We start from the raw sequence: 22,533 nt of genomic DNA, 5'->3' as shown, positions 1-22,533 counted from the left end.
GATTTCGAAAAAGTAGACAAAATTCCAAATTCAGGAAGGGGTCATATGTGTAGATCTCTCTGGGTTTTGCTAAGGAAAATAATTGTTGACAAAGAATTATTGAAAATAAGAAGGACAAAACAGGCATCTATGATAACATTTTCATCTGTAACTTTTTATCACAATGGCCAATTGACAGAAGCAGTATACCATTACGTCTTCTAGACGCAATGGGGATATACAGGGTTTGTAGGTTCACCAAGAAACCAAGGTACCAAGAGCCAACAACTGAGCAGCACTGTAAAATGGTATTTCATTGACTACTGAGTATAGACCAATAAGTGAAAAATGGGTATCAAGGAAACATATGTATTTCTGAAATGGGCACAAGATATAGAGTTTAGGAGCAGTTGTGATTTCTACATCTCTGAATTTGTGGGTACCCATACTAGCATATGATTTGACGATTATTTTTCAAAATGTCATTTTTCTTATACACTGACTTACATTTGAAAGGCATAAATGCAGTGAAATCCAATAGATAATGACTAAGTTTCTACTGGGGGTGAGTGTTTTAAAAGTTTTTTTTAAAGTGTTTTAAAAGTTTCAGCTCTCCGTCCATCATCTTGGTGTGTTTCTATATTCACCCTAAGTGGCATGAGTATGCCCAAACGTGGGTCCCTTGCTCACTGTACCACTGGATTCAAGCTGGCCTGGCTGATGACAGGTAATACCACGAAACCGGTCCCAGATGCTTGCTTCTGGTCCAGGGAAGACCAGGTCTGGCAGTTCGGGTTAGACTGTTCCCAAGGGGACAGTGTCAAGACTGATATTCATATGGCTGGGTCCTTTTTTCCATTGTGGGTAGCTCGAGGTTTTAGACCCTAGCTCAGCCGGCACCTACAGAAACCCAGACAACCTGAACATTTTTGAAAACTAGCCACCTAAGGGTATCCAAGGTGGGCTGACATGCGAGGGTCACACCACGTCTTTGACCCAGATTCCCTAGCAAATCTCAAACTTTGACTTTACAAACATATTTTCCTGACGTTTCTGTGGTGAAAAGTACGGGACTCTGAGGGGATCATCCAACTTCTTTCCACCTGGCATTCCCACAGGCCTCCCGGCCTTTTGTGGGTAGGCCTAGTGCCCGCACCAGGCGAAGGTACCAAAACGTATTGTGGCGATACTGATAGCTAAGGTGGCTATAACTATAATTGGGGACCATTTAGGGAAACCTAACAAACCCAGACATTTCTGAAAAGTACACATAAAGGTGAGTCCAGGGAGGTATTGCTTGTGTGGATCCCCCAAAGTTTTCTTACCCAGAATTCCCTGCAAAGGAGAAACATTGAATAAAAACACTAAGGCCCTAATTATGAGTTTGGCGGGCGGTGGAGGCCCCTCGCAAAACTAACCCCTCTGGCCCTAATTTGTGTTCCACGCTGGGCCGGCGGGCAGAAACAGTGTTTCCGCCCACTATCCCACCAGGGAACAGGGCCTTAACATTGCAGCCGGCTCCTAATGGAGCCGGCGGCAATGAGATGGTGCAGTGGGTGCAGCAGCACCCATTGCACATTCCACTGCCCATAATTCAGGAAGTGGAATGCACGACAGGGCTGTGCATGGGTGCCCCTGCACTGCCCATGCCAAGTGCATGGGCAGTTCAGTGGACTCCCGGGGCTCCCAGAGTCCCCAATTCTGCCAGCGTTTCCATGGAGGTGTAAATCACATAATGGTAACTCCGAACATAGGCATGTTTGGTATCAAACATGTTGGTATCCTAACCCAAGTCTTTTGCAAGCATTGGTTGTATCATTCCATGCACTCTGGGAGCTCCTTATAGGACCCCTAGTATTTCCATTCCAGCCTTCTGAGGTTTTCCAGGCAGCCCCCGCTTCTGCCACCTCTCTGACAGGTTTCTACCCTCCTGTTGCCTGAGCAGCTCAAGCCCAGGAAGCCAGAACAAAGGATTTTCCTTGGGCGAGGGGTGTTACACCCTCTCCCTTTGGAAATAGGTGTTACAGGCTTGGTAGTGGTAGCCTCCCCAAGCCATTGGAAATGTTTTGAATGCACCTTTCGTGCCCTCCTTGCATAACCTTGTCTACACCAGTTCAGGGACCCCCAGTTCCTGCTGTGACGTGAAACTGGACAAATGAAAGGGTAGTGATCACTCCCCTGTCCATCACCACCCCGGGGGTGGTGCTTAGAGCCCCTACAGAGTGTTCCTGTGTTTTGCCATCTTGGATTCCAAGTTGGCAGGGGACTCTGGGAGTATCTTAGTGGCCAGTGCCAGCAGGTGACATCAGATCCCTCCCCTGATAGGTGCTTACCTGTTTAGCAGACCAGTCCCCCTTTCAGGGCTATTTAGGGTCTCTCCCTTGGGTGGTTCTTCAGATTCGGATTGCAAGACTCCAGCAGGAATCCTCTGCATCCTTTACTTCACCTTCTCACCGAAGAAACTGCATCACCCTCCAGGAACTCTACAAACTGCAACAAAGAAGCAAAGACGACTTCTGCAACATTTTATCTTCAGCTCCTGCCAGCAAGTGCAACTGTTTTCTGGTCATGCATCCTCAGAGTACAGCCTGTCTTTAGCCTGCACCATAAATGTGAAGGAATCTGCCTTGCAGTGAAGGAGTCACTCCCCTGCTTCAGTAGGCACAAAACTGCATCGACGACTGGCAGCATGGGTCCCCTCTCCTGACAAGTTGCGTTGATTCTGCATTAAGGGTGGTTGACTGACGTGGTTGCGAAGGTCCTGACGTCTTACTGTCCAACTTTGGTGGAGGTAGGATTTTGACTCCCCACGCAAGACACTACCCATTTGAACCATATGCTTTGCAGTTCCTGAAGCTTGTTGGCATCCTTCCATTAAGTTCTTCAAGCACCGTACAGCTCCAGCCCCCTGAACTCTATCCTGCAACGTATATCTTCCTGAGTGGTTTTTCCAGCAGCATGGGATCCTTTGTTGTAGTGCGACAAGGGGCTCCTTTCGCACCTCCTTTGTCCCCATGCTGTGGGATGCCTGTGTGCACTGCCAGGTCTGCTGTGGGCTCTCTGAGTTGCTGAGAGCCCCCTCTGTCTCCCCATCCTGGGTAGAGTCCACCTTGTCCGTCCTGATCCCGGGCAGCGACATTTTCCACTAAACACAAGTTTTGCATGTGCCCAGTTTTGTTGGTGGACTCCAGCAACGTAAACCAGACTGCAATCCTCCAATCGGTGTGGGACATCATCTGCATCAACCAGGAACCTGCATCCATCTTCTTGGGTGCAGTACTTACTGTTCTTCTTTACTGGTAGTTCTTCTTTTGCACCTTCATCAGGTTTAACAGGGGCCCCTGTTCTCCCTGGACTCTTCTGTGCTTTTGGACTTGGTTCCCTTCTTCCACAGGTCTTCAGGTCCAGGAATCTATAGTTGGTGTCTTGCAGTCTCTTCTGGTTCTTGCATAATCTTCTTTCTCTTGTTTCTGTGTGCTCTGGAAAAGTTCCTTTATTTTACTCCCACATTCCTGGGTTCTGGGGTGGGTTCTAGTACTTACCTTTGGTGTTTTCTAGCACTCCCAGCGACCCTCTACACACTACACTTGCCTAGGTGTGACACCGACATTCGCATTGCACTTTCTTAGTACATGGTTTGTGTTCCCCCAGGCCCATTTGTACCTATTGTGATTTTCTAACTATTTGTACACCTTTTTTTGCATACTAGTGTATATGATTTGTGTATTACTAACCTCCTAAGGGAATTTAGTCTCTATGGTAATTCTGGTATTTGTGTCACCAAAATAAAAGTACCTTTATTTTTGTAACAGTTAGGCCCTCATTACGACCCTGGCGGTGGTTGAGAAAGTGACGGTAATACCGCCAACAGGCTGGCGGTAAGTGCCACCAAATTATGACCATGGCGGTGATATCTCGGATAGACAGCCAATGTACCACACCAACCACCAGAGCAGAAGCAACAGCCACCACGGCGGTAGCCACCAAGAGCCAGACGGAAGTCAAAGTTCCGCCTACCATATTAAGACCCTGTAAACCGCCACCTTTTCCGGGGCAGTACAGACACCAACAAAAGCCTGGTGGAAACAGAGCACAGAAGTGAAAGGATTCACCACTGGAGACACAGGGAAGAGCCACACTGCCATGGAACCCAACCTGCAAGTTTTCCTGATGATCTTCCATGTTATGCTCCACCTGGAACACCAATGCCGACGAAGACAATGACGGTGAGTACAGCCGCCTAGCACACAAAGGAGGGTGGGAGGAAAACGAGAGTGACAAACAAACGCACAACACACACCATTCACACACAACATAGACACAACCAGCTGCAGAAGAAAAACAATTTGACCCCGTAAATCGGCAGAATAATTCAAGGACAACAGTAATTGACGAAAGTGATTGTAATCAGTTCAACATCAAAATTAATAATCCGATTTGGTTATAAAACAAATATGTGCACTTGTAAAAAAGGGACACTGCCCAGTCCAAAGTTCAAAGGGCCCACATGGCAACAGGCACAGTCGAAGGCCCAACTCGAATCCTGAGCACATCCGGATAGAACACTGCAGGGGCATCAGTTTGCAAATAGACACGCACCTCAGAGGGGGGGGCACCTCAGCTGGATGCGGGAACAAGACCACTGGTTCTGGAGTGGGCAACATGTCCATTGCTTTGTCCTGGGGAGTGCAAGGCCACAGTTTCTCAGGTGGGTGAATATCCCACTGGTTCAGGAGGGGGCAACATGCCCATTGCTTTGTCCTGGGCAGTGCAAGGCCATAGTTTCTCTAGTGGTTGACTTGCTCACTGGTTCTGAGGGGGCAACATGCCCATTGCTCTTTGTCCTGGTGAGTGCAAGGCCACAGTCGTCCAGGTGGGTGACTTGCCCACTGCTTCTGGAGAGGGTGACATGCCCATTGCTCTTTGTCCTGGGGGTGCAAGGCCACAGTCTCTCAGGTGGGTGAATATCCCACTGTTTCGGGAGGGGGCAACATGCCCATTGCTTTGTCCTGGGGAGTGCAAGGCCATAGTTTCTCTAGTGGTTGACTTGCCCACTGGTCCTGAGGGGACAACATGCCCATTGTTCTTTGTCCTGGGGAGTGCAAGGCCACAGTCTCGCAAGTGGGTGACTTGCCCACTGGTTCTGGAGGGGGCAACATGCCCATTGCTCTGACCTGGGGAGTGCAAGGCCACAGTCTTCCAGGTGGGTGACTTGCCCACTGGTTCTGGAGGGGGCAACATGCCCATTGCTCTGACTTGGGGAGTGCAAGCCCACAGTCTCGCAAGTGGATGACTTGCCCACTGGTTCGGGAGGGGGCAACATGCCCATTGCTCTGACCTGGGGAGTACAAGGCCACAGTCTTCCAGGTGGGTGACTTGCCCACTGGTTCTGAGGGGGCAACATGCCCATTGTTCTTTGTCCTGGGGAGTGCAAGGCCACAGTCTCGCAAGTGGGTGACTTGCCCACTGGTTCTGGAGGGGGCAACAGGCCCATTGCTCTGACCTGGGTAGTGCAAGGCCACAGTCTTCCTGGTGGGTGACTTTCCCCACTGGTTCTGGAGGGGGCAACATGCCCATTGCTTTGTCCTGGGGAGTGCAAGCCACAGTCTCTCAAGTGGGTGACTTCCCCACTGGTTCTGGAGGGGGAAACATACCCATTGATCTGTCCTGGGGAGAGCTAGGCCACAGTCTCTCAGATGGGTGAATATCCCAATGGTTCTGGAGGGTGCAACATACCCATTGCTCTTTGTCCTGGGGAGTGCAAGGCCACAGTCTCTCAAGTGGGTGTCTTTCCCACTGGTTCTGGAGGGGGCAACATGCCCATTGTTCTTTGTCCTGGGGAGTGCAAGGCCACAGTCTCTCGAGTGGGTGACTTGCCTACTGGTTCTGGAGGGGGCAACATGCCCATTGCTTTGTCCTGGGGAGTGCAAGGCCACAGTCTCTTAAATGGGTGACTTGCCCACTGGTTCTGGAGGGGGCAACATGCCCATTGCTCTGTCCTGTGGAGGGTAAGGCCACAGTCTCTCAGGTGAGAGAATACCCCAATGTTCTGGAGGGGGCAATATGCCCATTCCTCTTTTCCTGGGGAGTGCAAGGCCACAGTCTTTCGAGTGGGTGTCTTTCCCACTGGTTCTGGAGGGGGCAACATGCCCATTGCTTTATGTCCTGGGGAGTGCAAGGCCACAGTCTCTCGAGTGGGTCACTTGCCTACTGGTTCTAGAGGGGGCAGCCCGCACAGTAGCCCCTGGAGGGGGGACTACATGGTGTCCACCGGCTCTGATGGCTGCATGCTGGTGGTGGTTGGGGAGGCTCCTGGGCAGCCCCTGCACTCACTGATGGCTGCAAATTGGTGGTGTTGGGAGAGGCTCGTGGGCAGGCCCTGCCTTCACTGATGACAGCACATACACGGCTAGTGATGGGGGCCCGAGACAGCTGCTGATGGTGGCAGTGTTTGCCTGACAGCTTCCGCTAGCATATACTGCCTCTTGTCCTCCTGGTAATTGGTCGGGGATCCCTTACTCTTCCTGGCAGGGGTGGATGGGCTCTTCCCCTCTCTGACTGGTGGCGCAGATTCCTTCCTCTTCCTCACAGCTTCTGCAGGCTCCTTCTCCTTCTTCACAGCTGGTGCAGGCTCCGTCCCCTTCCACACAGCTGGTGCCAGACTCTTCCCTTTCATCCCAGGTGGTGCAGGCTCCTTCCCCTTCCTCACAGCTGGTGCCAGAGTCTTCCCTTTCATCCCAGGTTGTGCTGCCTCCTTCCCCTTCTGTGTTGTTGGTCAGGTATCCCTACCACCATGAGTAGGTGGTGCTACCACTGTCCCCATGGACTGTTTGGCTGAGGTGCGTGGCTGTGTCCTTGGTACCCTGCCCATACATGCAGAGCAGGGGTAGAGAAGAGGTCAATCTAGGAAAGGAAAAGCTTTTTAGGGACGTTGGGGAGAAAGGGGGGGAGTAATGGGAGTGAAGGATGAGGGAGTGGTTGTCGGAGATGTATGTCTGCTGGATTTGGGTAGAGTTGAATGGGCTGTATGCTGTTGTGAGGTGGATGGCTGTTGGGTGTCAGAGTGCTTGCGTTTGTGTCCTTTAGGAGGGGGGACAGACATGTTTGGAGTGGACACAGAGGACGCGTGCATGGATGTTGTGGAGGCGTCTGCCAGTGAGGTGCGTCCCTTGCTTGGTGTGGTGATGATGCTGGTACTGGATATTGATGTAGTGCATGCAGGTGTGAGTGTGGACATAACTGGGTGAGAGGTGGAGGGGGGAGACAGCGGAGTCAGTGGATGTTGTTGTGTCTGCAACTATAGGTGGTTGTGTACCTGTGGGATGAAGTGTGGTGCTTGCGTTTGCCTCTGTGTGTTGTCTTGTGTGCATGCTCGTCTACCTGTGTGTTTGGGATGGGATGGGATGAGGAGAATGGAACTGGGAAGTGGAGGGGGGCGGTTGCAACAGGGACAATAGCTGCCATCAGATAGGAGGCCAGAGCCTGATTCGATCTCTGTTGGGCCGCCAATCCACAGTGAATGCCCTCCAGGAATGCATTGCACTGCTGCATCTGGGATGCTAGCCCCGGGATAGCATTCACAATGGTTGATTGCCCTACAGAGATGGATCTCAGGAGGTCAAAAGCCTCCTCACTCAGGGCAACAGGGCTCACTGGGGAAGGGCCTGAGGTGCCTGGGGTGAAGGAGATACGCACCCTCCTGGGTGAACGGGCACGGGCAACTCGCTGAGGGGCTACTTGGAGGGCATTGCTTGTATGGGGTGTTGCGGCTGTATCTACAGCTGGGGTGGTCACATAGGTGTCCACCAGGGAGGTCCCATTGGAAGAGGTATCAGCGTCTGTGTTGTCCCCTTCAGTCTCTGCCGTGGTGCTCCCCTCACCCTCCGTCCCCCTGGTTCCCTCGGCGTTGGTGGACTCTGCCTCCAGGGTCCTGTGGAATGCAGCTCCCTCTGTCGCCGGTGCCTCTGCTCCTCCACCAGATGATGCTAATGCACATAAGGACAGGATGACAAAACAAGAAAGGGGGGAGAGAGACAAAGGATACACTGGGTCAATGACTGCACCAACACCACCGTTGGTGTACACAACAACCTCACACACAGTGAGCAGGCCTACGCACTATGCATTGCACTTCCAGTGAAATGGCTAGTCATCAGGCCATGAGGAGGAGCACACACCACCAACTGCAGCACACCTGGGACCCACGCAGCAATGCCTAGAAGTGAATACTAACAAGCTAGGTAACCAGTATTTTCCATTCAACCCTTAGACACCAGAGACCAATGCTGCTATGTCTGGCCTGGCCTAGGGGCACCCACTAATACACAACCACCAGCCAGATACCACCAAACCAGCCATAAGATGTAATGATAGCCACTGTACTCAAACCCTTGTGGCTGCTAGGATGCCCTCAAGCACCCATCCAACTCAGGGGAGGCCACTGCAAGTATGCTTGCCATCAGGGGGGTCAGGGTCCAACGGGCACCCCTTCCTTGTTGGGAGGCTGTCCCCAGCTGGGCCTCCGTGGTCTTCTGTGCCCAGCTTCTCAGGTCCTCCCACCGTTTCTGACAGTGGGTGCCCCGACTGCCATATTCCCTTCTTTTGATGGGCACTGACCTGCAGAGGCAATACAGACAGGAGAACACCATTAGACAAAAAGTCCAGCCTGTCACACTAATGGCCAAACATACCCGTTTGCATAAGCACTGGCACACACAGCGCCCAGCGCCCACCGCCAAGAGGACATCCACCCCCCATTACACGATGCCTTCACACATAAGTCCATGCATTCATGGCACATGCATTGTGCCCACAGTGTACTCACCTGTTGGTCTGAAGGCCTATACAGCAGTCCGTACTGGGTTAGGACCCCATCCACCAGTCACTCCAACTCCCCTGAAGTGAAGGCTGGGGCCCTTTCCCCGGTCACACGGGCCATGGTAGGTTCCAGACACAGGTCACAGCAACACATGCAGTGTAGGTCCTCTCCTATGGAATGTCAGGAAACAAGTAAAGAATGTGAAATAAAATGGCAGGCACGTCCACGGCGGTGCATACCGTCACCACCAGCGTAGATCCTCATTGGCCACTGTACCCCATAGAGCCCAATATAAACCAATGAGGACCTACCTCCACAGCGAACAACTTTGGCGGCATTATCTAACTTCCACCTGTCCCTCTGCACAGGACAGACAGCAGCTATTTCAGGGGCCTGAAAAGGCCTTTCGATTATTCCTGCGTCACAGGATATATAGGCACATACATTTAAATTACACTGTCCCAAAACATGATTGCACAACGTGGACTGCTGTTGTGGTATAGTTGTTCAAATTGTGACAGCCTACTCACTCTTGTGTCCTTTAGATACCTACCACTACAGATGAATGGAGATGGAGACATACCCCTGTGTACAGACCCCTGGTGGACTTCGCTACACTTGCGGACAGGTACATTATACTCACCTATAGACTGGACAGGGCCACAATCACAGAGCTGTGTACCCAGTTGGAACCTTACCTGATTTCAGCTATCCCTCATCCAACTGGATTCCCGCCTCTTGTGCAAATTCTATCAGTGCTCCATTTCCTGGCAACTGGTTCTTTCTAAGTGACAGTGGGCTTGACAGCAGGAATGTCACAGCCAACATTCCCAATAGTGCTGGCAAGAGTCTTGTCTGGCCTGATAAAACACATGTACAACTACATTACTTTCAACCAGGTAGAGGATTTGGCCACTGTGAAGGCTGGGTTTTATGCAATGGGACATATCCCCAATACAATTGGGGTGATTGACGGAATACATATTGCATTTGTCCCCCCCCCGGTAAAATGAACAGGTGTTCAGGAATCGTAAGAGTTTCCACTCCATGAATGTTTAGATGGTGTGCCTGGCGGACCAGTACATCTCCCACGTCAATGCTAAGTATTCTGGGTTGGTGCATTATGCCTTTGTCCTAAGGAATAGCAGCATCCCAAATGTGATGTCCCAACTACAGAGGCACAGGGTGTGGCTTATAGGTGAGCCTTGGTCCCCACCCAGTATATGTTGGTGTATGCCTATGCTGATGGCCATATAAGATACTGTGTGGCTAAAAGTTGTCCCTCAATATTTGCAGAGGACTCTGGTTACCCAAACCTATCATGGCTGCTGACCCCTGTGAGGAATGCCAGGACAAGGGCAGAAGAATGTTATGATGAGGCACATGGGCGAACCAGAAGGATAATTGAAGGTCAGGTTCAGGTGCCTCCATCTGACAGGTGGATCCCTGTGCTACTCACCCAAGAAAGTCTGCCAGATAGTAGTGGCATGCTGCATGTTGCACAACCTGGCCCTCAGATGCCATGTACCTTTTCTGCAGGAGGAGGAGACTGGAGATGCCCCTGTGGCAGCAGTTGACCCTGAGGACAGTGAGGATGAGGAGGCAGAGGATGAGGATGTGGACTACAGAACATTGGTGATATGTCAGTACTTCCAATGACACGCAGGTGAGATTGTGCACCTTCACATTTCTATGGCTATTGGTGTATTCTTTGTGGTATTGGCATGCTGGCGTTACCCACTTCTTTCCCCCACTTACTGTTACCTATGGATATACATTTTTACTGATGTTGGTGATATGACAACAATGTCCTGATGTGATCACAACAGCCAGCAATAGGTCATTCATTCTATGCTCATACTATGTACAGTTATTTTGCAATGATTATAGCTGTTTCAATCGATACAATACATAAAATACTAGTAGTCGAGTTTTATCCAAGGGTGTTTATTGTTGTGCTAAAATATAGAGGGGAAAGTGCGATGGAATGGGGTGATGATGGAGGAAAGTCCACGGTATTGTTCCACTCTGTTTTGTAGCACAGGTGCAGTGTCCATGGGGACATAGGAATGGGAGCAATGCAAGTTCAAGGTGGACAAGGTGACTGAGTGGGACACAAGTGGGACAATCAGGAGAGTATCATTTCCTGGCGGTGGTCTTGGCAAGTGTCCCTGGCTTCTGTCTGGTTCGCAGGGAACGTTTGCCGGGTGGTCCACCTTCTTCAGGGGGAGGGATGCTGGTGGCCTGTGGGCTCTGTCGCAGGACCTCCTGGCCACTAGTGGCAGCGAAAGTGGAGGGCTGTTCAGATGTCTGGCTAGTGGTAGGGGCCCGCTGGTGTGCTGTTGCCTCCCTCATGATGTTGGCCATGTCTGCCAGCACCCCTGCTATGTAGATCAGGGTGGTGTTGATAGCCTGCAAGTCCTCCCTGATCCCCAGATACTGTCCCTCCTGCAGCCGCCTGTTCTCCTGCGCGTTGTCTAGGATCTGGCCCATTGTCTCCTGGGAATGTTGGTAGGCTCCCAGGATCGCGGTGAGTGCCTCCTGGAGAGTCATTTCCCTGGGCCTGTCCTCCCCCTGGTGCACAGCAGTCCTCCCAGTGTTCCTGCTGGCCTGTGCCTCTGTCCCCTGAACGGTGTGCCCACTGCCACTGACCCCAGGTCCCTGATTGTCTTGTGGTTGAGGTGTGGCCTGGGGTCCCTGTACAGGTGGGCACACTGCTGACTGACATGTCCTCGGGACAGAGGCGTGGGTACGATGGGTGGGTGCTGTGGTGTTGGTTCCTGATGAGGGAGGCTCTGTGGTGGTCTGTGAGTGGGCTTGGGTGACCGGCTGTCCAGTGATCCTTGATGGGCCAGGTAGGTCATCCAGATCCAGAAGTCTAGAATTACCATTATCATTGGGGGCCTCTTCTGTTGGGGGACTGGATAGTGGTGGCACCTCCTCTCCACTGACATTGGCTGGGGTACCTCTGGGGATTTAAATGATGTATTATGCTTCAAGTGTATGACATTCGTACTTCTGTTGCTTCCCCTTTATGGTTGGTGTTACCCTGACAGCTTTTGCATGTTGGTGTATTGTAGGCTTGTTAGTTTCCCTATGCTGTGCATGATTTAGCGATGAGTGTCCATGCAGGGCTGGGAGGGGTGTCCATGCATTGGTACAGCAGGCAGGGCCTGGCATTGGGATTAGTGAGATGTGTAGGTGGAGTGTGTGGGATGTGGTGGAGTGATGGGAGTGAGGGTGAGGATGTGTGATGGCATGCAGGTATGGGGGTGATAATTGTAAAATGTTGACTTACCAGTGTCCAGTCCTCTGCCCACTCCAGCGAGTCCCTCAGGATGCAGTATTGTCAGTACCTGCTCCTCCAATTCTGTGAGCTGTGGGGGAGGAGGTAGGGGTCGTCCACCAGTCCTCTGTATGGCACGCTGGTGTCTTGCTGCAGTTGAACGTACCTTCCCCGTAGGTCCTTCCACCTCTTCCTGATGTCATCCTTTGTTCTTGGGTGCTGTTTCACGGCATTGACCCTGTTCACGATTCTCCGCCATAGCTCCATCTTCCTTGCTATAGATATTTGCTGTACCTGTGCACCAAAGAGCTGTGGCTCTACCCTGATGACTTCCTCTACCATGACCCTTAACTCATCCTCAGTGAAACGGGGGTGTCTTTGTGGTGCCATGGGTGATGTGTGTTGGGTAAAGTGGTGGGATGTGCGATGTGGGATGATTGAGGGGCCTATGGGTGTATATGGAGTGTGTGTCTAGTTGTCTCTGTGCTGTTCTTCTCAGTCTCCTGGTGGCAACTGTTGTATGTAAGGGGTTGTGGGTAATGTGGGTCTGTGTTTTATAATGGTGTCAGTGTGTGGGTGTGATGTGTGTGTACATGTGTCAGGTGTGTGTATTTGGTATTGTCCAATGTAGTGTTGTTTTGTATGTAGGTGTCCATTCTGAGCACAACATGTGTACCGCCAATGGATTACCGCTGTTGAATATCCACCGTAGTGATTAGTAGGTCATAATGTGATGGGCGTTGTTCTGTTGGCTTAACGGTATGGGTTTTGGTACCGCCACTTTAGCACTTACCTTTGGGCTGGCGGATTTGTGTATGTGGCTGTATTCTGTCGGATTGGTGTGTGCCATAATATGGTCAACGGATATACACCAGCGCAGCGGTAAGTTGGCTCTCCGTCAGCGTGGCGGTAAACGGGATTTACCACCAATGTCATAATGAAGGCCTTAGTATTTTCTTTCATGTGTGTGGGTACTGTGTGACTACAGTGGTATTGCATGAGCTCTGCATGTCTCCTGGATAAGCCTTGGCTGCTCAGCTACAGCTACCCCTAGAGATCCTGACTTCTAGACACTGCCTAAATTTCACTAATAAGGGTGAACTGGACCTGGTATAAGGTGTAAGTACCATAGGTACCCACTACAAACCAGGCCAGCCTTATACAATATGCATGGATTCACAAACTTCTTACCACTCCAGGAGGAAGGATAAATATGGCAGAGCTGCACCCACTCCTCAGATCCCTACAAGGAACAACATCAGAAGAAGAACGACTGCCCTGCTGGACACCTGACCTGCACCTGGACACTGCACTCTGAACGACTGCACCAGCTGCGCACTTGGGCTTCACCACAAGAAGGATTTTGCTAACCAGAGTCCCCTGTATCGAATCCTGAAGAAACTGACCAGCTGACCACTGTCCAGTGGTCATCTTGGAGTTTGAGCTAAGTGCATTCTGGGAGTTGGAGTCCTAGCCCTCAAGAAGCAACTCAGGGCTTCTGGAACTTTGGGGTGATCTGTGGACTCCTAAAGCATCTTTAATTACTTTCTGGAAGAAGATCTAGAAGTTTGGAGAAGATTGGAGAACTTTTGGTAAAAAGCTCCATAAAGGGACCTACCCGCCATCGAGAGTTAAGATGACTTACGTTGACTGCTTCCGAGCCTGACTTGCAGGTTCGCCCCGCTGAAAAGCTCCGGAGCCCCAGACTTCCAGGATTTCACCAGGGGCTCCTGGAAAGGCAATCCGATGATGTTGATTTGAAATCGGCTCTGACGCCAGAGACGGAAAGCTCAAAAAATGTGACTAAGTATTTTGCATGTTTGTGGGGATTTGCGTAAACAATTACACAAATCCGACGCAAGCAGAGTATAAATATGCCATTTTGTCTCCTAAGTTAAACCTCACTGCTCATTACCAAGCTACCAAGAGTGGACCGAGGTTTAATTTATTGACACCTACCTGAACCCAGTGGTTATTAGTGGCCTATTGTTAAGTGTAGGTACTTACCTGCCCTTACCAATAATCCACTTTCCAACACAGAGTCACCAGTAAAAGGCAGAATTTGGAATGGAACTAAATTGAGAGGCTGCCAAGGGAGCACTCTATCTGTGCCTGCTACTGCTTGTGCTTTCTCTCTGGGTTAGGCTAACCTGCTACTGTTGTCCCGCTGGACATTGTGTGCTTGTGAAGGGACAGCATGACTATCATCATCATCTCCCTGGAATCACTGGAAGAGCAGTCATCGAATGGGACTCTGCCAACTGAAAAATCACTTACATAATCAGCTCCATTGTCCTCTCCCTCAGATGCTGTGTCAGTATCTGCTGTCTCGCCTCTGTTATTGCCTTAGAACTGTCCTCTGTAACCCGAGTTAGGGATTGAGCAGCAGTCATCCAATGAGATGCCATCTCTGCTACTGGTTAAACGGTCCTTCTAAACACTATCCTAAGTAGAAGGCAGATATGTTGTTCACAAAATGTTGGTGGGTGAGTGTGTGAGAGATGTGTGCAGCAGTAAATAACGTTGGTCACCTTACTTTTTCTCCTTTCCTCAATCAGCAGGTTCTCCAAAGACACTGATGAAAAACAATGAAGACACACGCACAAACTAATACTTCACCACACCACATACCCGTCATCACAACCTTTAGGGCTGGTGGTGCCAAGAGCTGCAATCTTTTTTGACACTTCCCCTCCCCTGACCTCAACTTTGGAATCCCTCACTACCACACAGCAAAAGTGCCCCTTATCTTTCCATAGCCCCCTCGCACTAATACCAACTGGATTTACTAATCTAATTGCTATCCACATAAAATACAGATCTGTTCTTTCCAGCATGCATAATAACCTTCTGTGCTACTTGATGGTGTCAAAACTGTCATTAAAGTCTGATCTCTCTCTCAAGCAGGAACAGAATTGCATGAGTTATCTTGACATTTTTATTGCTGCCTGAAAGCTGTAGAATTATATATATAGATATATACGTATATATCTGTTACTCTCTTTATATATAGAGTGTCTCTCACTCTTTCTCTGTCTCGCTCACTCTCTAAATATTTACATATATATATATATATATATATATATATATATACATATATATATACATGTACATACATATATATTTTTTTATTTCATATGCATCTCTTTTATTTATATGTGTGGTTAGGAAATAAAATTTAGAAGAACCTTGGAAATTCAATTAAAGAACCAAAGTTTACAGGGATTTTATAGTTAGGCTCACATGTTAAACCTACCAAACCACTGAAATGTACATGTGATAGTCAGAGTTATCTCAAGTAACTATAACTCGTGTGCTAAGGTAACTATAACTCGCGCCCCCACCATGCACAGCTTTTTCATCAAAAATGTTACTGCAAATATTACATTGAATTGTCAATGAATGTCCTGAGTGCCATAATTTGTGGGGTAATTAGCATTGCAGGGTGAGGGGCAGTGAATTTCCACTTTTTTTCATATAACATCATTTTCATTACTATACGGTAATCCAACCACAGCAGAAGGCTGTGCATGGTGGCAACTGGCTGAAGGGCCTGCAGCCAGCCCCCATAATTACCAAAACCCGTGCTGCACATGGCTGAGGGCCATGTGCAGCACATGGTTGGGCACAGGGGCTGGCCTAGGGCTAGGCCCTATGGCAAACCCCTAACCACCCAACCCCAAACTGAGTACAGCATTTGGAGATGCACAGCAGTAGTTGGCTGCAGGTCTGCATACCCTCCTCCTCCAGTCAATTTTGGTCCCTGGGACCACATTCCCTGGGGCCCAGCATTCTAAAATGCTTTTTTTTGGTGCAGGTGGTGCTGTGCAGGCCCCCTCCCCTGGCCGATCTCGTCCCAGGGACTCCATCCCTGAGGTTGGGTCTAAATATATATTTTGTTTTCTGGGGAGTGGTGTTGCGTACCCCCCCCCTAGCCGATCTCGGCCCTGGGGACCCTATATCTCACAGCCCGGCCATGTGACCTGTGTGTCCCCCAGGGTATCAAGTGACAATGCCGGAGATCAGAGGGGGAGTCTGAAGAGCCCCTGTGGTCCCAAACAGCTCGCCACCTCCTGGGGAGAAGGCATGGCTGGAATGGAGAGGGAGCCTGCATCTCCGTGGGCAGAAACACACAGGGAACTTCCATTCGCATGAAGTGAGAGCTGTTTGACAGCTCTCACTTCATCCATACAGAGTGTTTCCAGTGGTTTGGGCACCATCACTATTCCAAATCCCTATGAAAAAAATTAATAGGGAAAAAGTGTTTTGTCAGCCCCTGCTTGACGGATGACCCGAAAATGTTTAAAAAAATTAATATATATATATATATATATAAATAACTATACACCAGGAGATAGTTATAGTTTGGACCATGTTTCCATAGAAAACGTGTTTTTTTACTTGTCTAGGAGATAGTTATAGTTTGGACCATGTTTCCATAGAAAACGTGTTTTTTGACTTGTCTATATAATTGAATCTTTGACACCATTTAATGACTCTTCAAAGAAATATGCTGGTTATTCGTGTTGCCCGTGGAAAGTTTTGGGTTCATCTGTTAAGTGTGGCCAAGAAAAAGAGGGAGTAAAAAAACATGCGTTTCTCTTGTTAGATCCCATAGGAGTTTTGAACATGACTACAGTCCAAACCACTGAGGAGAATTTCACCAAATTTGGCAGAAAGGTAGCTTTTGGTACACAGATTATGCTTTTCGTTATTTAATGTAAAACTGTTCAGAGGTTTAGGAGAAATTATGGAAACCAAATTTTACATTTAGGGATGCGGACCATTGTAAAAGTTTTTGCAATTAATGCAATTAATTTGCGGCTGTGCGTACCAACAGTAATGCCGTGATTCGCTTGTCTCAACCTGACCAGACAGTTGCGGCTGCCATTTTAGGTAATGGCACATTGTCCCACCGGGGCTGAAAAATAAAATGAAAAGTGTCATAAGGGTTCAGGTTTGAGGTACCTGGACCCCAGGGCTGTGATATAGGGGTCTTTGAAGGTGAAATTATGACCTTAAGATTACTTTTTTCACATCAAACTATATTCGCAAATAGGTGGTGATACTCAGCGTGCCCCCATGTAATGTTGCAACGAATTTGCAAATATTGTTAAAAAAAACTCATTCATACACTAAATCATTCACTCATAGAAGCAGACAGACACTCATGCACCTAATCACACGCATAGGGCCTTATTATGATTTTGGTGGACGGAAAAGCCTGCCTGCCAAACTCCCAACGGGTAAGTTGCCACCATGTTGGCAGCCTCCCCACTAGGCCCATTATGAGTTTCCTGCTGGGTCATCAGGCAGAAACCTCAGTTTCCACCCTCTGGCCCAGCAGGAAATGGCCTACAGCATTGTCTCTGGATCGGAATAGAGCTGCTGTCAATGCTGTAGTGCACAGTGTGCACCAGCAGCCTTGCAATGTTGACTGTCTGCAAAACATTGCAATGGTGCTGGCAGGGGGGCCCATGCATTGCCCATCCCAAGAGCATGGTGCGGGGACACCCTTGGGGCCTCTTGCACCCGTTCTCTGCCAGCCTTTTCATGGTGGTGCTACCACCATGAAATCACTGGTGGAGTACAAAGTCGGAATCCCCAGGGCAGTTCTGCCTTGGCAGATTAGGACCACCATGACGGCCCATCCGTCGGGACAACTAATCCTGATGGTGCTGGTAGGCCGACCGTGGCACAATCACCGTGGTTGGAATGTGGCACTCGGACCGTCGCATTGGCGACGGTTCGACCGCCATCGCAAACTTATCGGTTATGAGACCGCCAGGTTCGTGATGAGGTCTATAGTGTTTTTATCAAGATGATTTTCAAGTTTATATTATAAATGTATTGCAGTAGGCTTGAAGCACAGCTGTTTTTATCTCTGCTACAATAACAGGTGTATTTTTAGGGGGGAATACGTACTGTCAATATATAGGTTTGTACAGGGCATGGAGGAAGTTCATAAGAGTGCTTTTGCAGAACAAGGCTATTACCTTCCTGTTTTTGCATATGGCATATCACCCAACCCCCATGTGATTTTGGTAGTTGACCAGGGCCACAGTATTTGTAATATCTAGGCACATGCATGATGAAACACCTCAAGTTACCACTATGCACTTAGATATTCATAAACAAGCAGCTATGGGATTATTTGCATACAGATTTAAGACTATAGTGCTGAAATCAACTGGTTTTATAGTAAATGTTTTAATTATATTCTTCTACTGAGTTATGAGTCACCTTGTATATTTTATACTGTTTAATATGATAAATTGTAATGGTTTTAAATGAGCAAAAACAATAAATGAATTTACGTACTCACTAGTTGTTCAAAGGGTCTCAATTGTGCATGAGTGTCCCCACTTGTTATGCTACAAAAACACTGGTCATTGTTGATGCCAAAATCATGACCAACATTCTTACACTTAGGTTGGCTCCATTGTAGCTGAAAGTGGGGCACCCAAGCCCCAGTGATTTTGTCTCAGAACTCCCTGAGGTTCCCTAAAGTGTGGACTTCTCCTGTACCCTCTTGACAAAAAACAAACACAACCAAATTTGCAAAACACAGACCATTATAGCAGATCATAGAAATCTAGAGCTGATGTGCTTCTTTTGGAAGATAAGTTCCTAAATGTTACATGAAAACCAAAAGCAGGAAAACAAGGAAAAAGACAATCGAAAACAGCCAGTCCTAGTGCCATAGAGCAGGTTGGTGGACATGTAGTAAAAGCAAAAAGTGCATTAGATTGACCAGTTGAACTTTACATCAATTGTGAGTGGGCTATTAATCACCACTCCAGGGATTGCTCAAAAAATACCTCCTATTGCCTGCCTACTGGCAAATAAATTAAACAACCTCCAAGGTACCTAAAAGAGAAAAGCCAAAAAACAGAAAACGTTATGTCTGATCACAATTTGTACAGTACTGCGGTAACTGTAAAATCAGAAGTGATTTTACCATTCCTGTGAATCCCCATCATTACTGTGCAATTACAAGTAAAACCCATGGAATGGGGAATTACCATGTGGGATTGATTATTGCACTCGTAAAAACCATATATATTTCCAGAATGCATGTGGGTTTAATACATACATATTCTGCCTGCTCTGAGCAGATGGTAAATTTATGCTGGAACCTGTGGCTGGTGTGAGGGACGAGAAATGGAATGATGAGATTAGGGAAGGCAAGGCAAGGTTGTATTTCTGCAGAAGGGCGGTTAGGCTTGGCTTTGGGTGCAGCAAAGGCCTAATGCATTTTTTCCAGTTGGAATTACCAGCCAGAAAAAATCCGATAGGTACTACCCATCTCAGAAAAACTGGGTGTGGAAAAACCTACCCACTTTGAATCAGGCAGAATCAGAATAGCTACCTAGGAAGCTTCTAAGTTATTGTAGGGTCCCTCTAGCCCTGGATTATTTAAATGATTACGACACACACAGAGGTCTATAGCAGACATCTTTATTCCTCAGCATACAATCAAACACTGCACTCAGATTAAGTCATAACTGTTACTAACCACACACTAACTCCTCCCTGCAAGTTATGTAATTCCTCTCACGGGCCTGTATAGAATTTCAAGGGTTCTAGCACACATAGGCCCTCATTCCGACCCTGGCGGTTTCAAACCGCCAGGGTTGAGGGCAGAGGAAGCACCGCCAACAGGCTGGCGGTGCTTCCCGGGCCATTCTGACCGCGGCGGTAAAGCCGCGGTCAGAAAAGGGGAACCGGCGGTTTCCTGACGGTTTTCCCCTGGCCCAGGGAATCCTCCATGGCGGCGCTGCTTACAGCGCCGCCATGGGGATTCCGACCCCCTTCCCGCCAGCCTGTTCCTGGCGGTTTACACCGCCAGGAAGAGGCTGGCGGGAACGGGTGTCGTGGGGCCCCTGGGGGCCCCTGCACTGCCCATGCCACTGGCATGGGCAGTGCAGGGGCCCCCTAACAGGGCCCCACAAAGATTTTCAGTGTCTGCTTTGCAGACACTTAAAATCGCGACGGGTGCCACTGCACCCGTCGCACCCCTGCAAATCCGCCATCTGCCATTCGGAGCCGGCTTCCTCTTTGCAGGGGTTTTCCCGCTGGGCCGGCGGGCGATCTTTTGGAGATCGCCCGCCGGCCCAGCGGGAAAGTTGTAAAGACCCCCGCGGTCATTTGACCGCGGTGCGGTCTTTTGGAGGTTTCCGCCCGGCGGGCGGTGCCCGCCGCCCGCCGGGGTCGGAAGGACCCCCATAGTCTCATGACACTACATCCCCCCTTGTTAAATAAAAAAAAGGATAAACAACAGCCACATTATATTTCTTCATTAAATCATCCAGTGTTTGACAGCTCAGTCTTGTTTTACAGATCAACTAATACCAGAAAAATGTGGGGAAGACTGTACCCCTGGATGGGATTGCCACTTCAACAGTTACTACAAATACATTCCAAATGCGAAGAGCTGGACTGATGCTGAGGTAAGACACAGGAAAGCTCTCTACATTCTGCCCAGTTTCCCCATTAATTCTCTTTACCTGTTATTTATCTATTCACCTATATCTTACCCACACTTTAATTTATCTAGCTCCTGTTTTGTCAAACAATCTGAAATCCTCTCCTGGCATTTTTCAAGAGCTTGCTGTTGTAAAAAAACAAAAACGATGACCCTGACAAGCTGGGTGTTTTCTCCCAGATTCTTGGTGTCATTTATATTTTATTCTGTTTGGGGACTGTCAGGCTTTTTTTGTGATCTCAAACAGGAAAAATGTACCTCTGAATGTCCGCCCTGTTTAGGACGGACATTCTGAGGTAGATTCATGAGCAGTAAAATTAGGATCTCTTTGACTCTAAATATAGCTTGTAAGCTGTCATTTTGGCTGACAGGGTACTCTGCCATGTCTGTGTTGGAGTATCCTGTCCTCCAAACTCTAAACGAAGCCCATTGTGGTGAGGTGTTTTCTAGAGTATCGCCCTCTGACTAGTCAATGTATTGAATATTATTTGTAAATCTCCGGTCTAATTGAATAGGGTAGCGTATTTAATATCTGCTTGTTAATTGAAATACATTAAAAGAGCAGGCAGGATAATCACGACCGGCCAGACTGAACAGCAAGACCTGCTTTTGCTTTATGCTAATACTACTCTTGCAAGTAATATCACATTCAGATACTGAATATGTGTTCTTTATTTGGTGTTTTGCATTGGACGGAGTAGTGTGGGGAGCCTTAGATTCTATCCTCATAAAGTTCCCAAAGCAACTCTCTTTCTTCATGTAGACAAGATAAAGATATTTAATGAACTGAAACGTGTCTCTGTCTTGGTAGGAGACTGACAGAGGTACATAAAAAAAATAATGGTAGTCCCCCATGAAATGTATGTAATAAGGTAAACAAAAATGTCAATGAAGCATTGCATTGCAGTGCCCATGGCTTTGTCTGTTTAAAGAGATCAATAATGGCTGCATGTAAGCATTTCACAGTTATACAAGGTTTATGGGTTTTATCCCCTTTTAGTGACATACTGGCACTGTCAGACCATCTAGATTTTTATTGATTTACAGTGAATGTAGCCCTGCAACTCCTCCTATCTGACACACGACTGTGAGGATGCGCTCCAAAGAGCACAGAAAAAATATGAAATTTGGGTATAAGTTGTGGGTTATTAGTTGAAGGAAGTGAGTAACCACCTCATGCAATAACCATAACCCATGTCAGGGTGAACCCTTAAAGTCACTACATTAACCTGAGCTATGGCACAGAGAAGACAGGCTTAGCTTAGAATAAAGTGTTTATGGAATACCAAAACAAAAAAAAACAAAAAATAAAACCTCATCAAAATCCCCCAAAAATTCAGCAAAAATACTGTAAATTTTAACAAATAAAATGAGTGCACCAAAATGACAAAGATTCAATAGGGGATACCGGATGTATTAATTTCTAAAGTTAAAATCTAAAAATATTGCTGAAAGTGTAAAGTGGACTGTCGGTCATCTGGCTGTGCTTGACTGTTACCTAAATGCAAGTTAAGGCTGAGTGCAATGGATCTCAGGTCAGATAGAGAAACTAGGGGCTTCATTTACAAGGTCTTTGCGCCACCGTTGTGTCATTTTGTTTAGATGCAGCAGTGGCGTTAGCTGTCTTTCACACTGCTCCAGATTTACAAACTGATGCATTCAGCCCAATCCATTAGTTTGTAGACCCTTGGATTACATTATACCTGCACCAGGTATGATGTATGCAGGGTAGGCATTCCCACGGGAAAAGCCACACAGAATTGATGCAGGTCAATTTACAAAAGTTCACTGTATCATTCTGCGACGTCACTGTATCAGAACTGTACTGCCTGCTCAGAGCAGGCATAAAATTAACGCAGGGCTTTTCTCTATGGGGCGTCCTCCCATTGCTGGAGAAGTGTAATATTTTTTACACTAGTCCATCAATGCTTGAGTTTAGCACCAACAGATGCATCTGAATTT

The 22,533-nt window shown here is 48.3% G+C and overlaps 1 protein-coding gene across 1 annotated transcript in view; it reads left to right on the top strand.

Moving 5' to 3' along the window:
- Positions 1-22,533, top strand: part of LOC138302026 (lectin) — a 151,298-nt gene that overhangs the window by 4,767 nt on the left and 123,998 nt on the right. The window contains exon 2 of the mRNA XM_069242443.1: positions 20,427-20,536. Within this exon, the coding sequence (XP_069098544.1) occupies positions 20,427-20,536 (110 nt within the window). The remainder of the gene's footprint in view (positions 1-20,426; positions 20,537-22,533) is intronic.

The sequence above is a fragment of the Pleurodeles waltl genome, chromosome 6 (assembly GCF_031143425.1).
Source record: "Pleurodeles waltl isolate 20211129_DDA chromosome 6, aPleWal1.hap1.20221129, whole genome shotgun sequence".
Classification (NCBI taxonomy): domain Eukaryota; kingdom Metazoa; phylum Chordata; class Amphibia; order Caudata; family Salamandridae; genus Pleurodeles; species Pleurodeles waltl.
The sequence above is the reverse complement of the archived record's forward strand: the minus strand, read 5'-3'. Positions and strand labels throughout refer to the sequence as shown.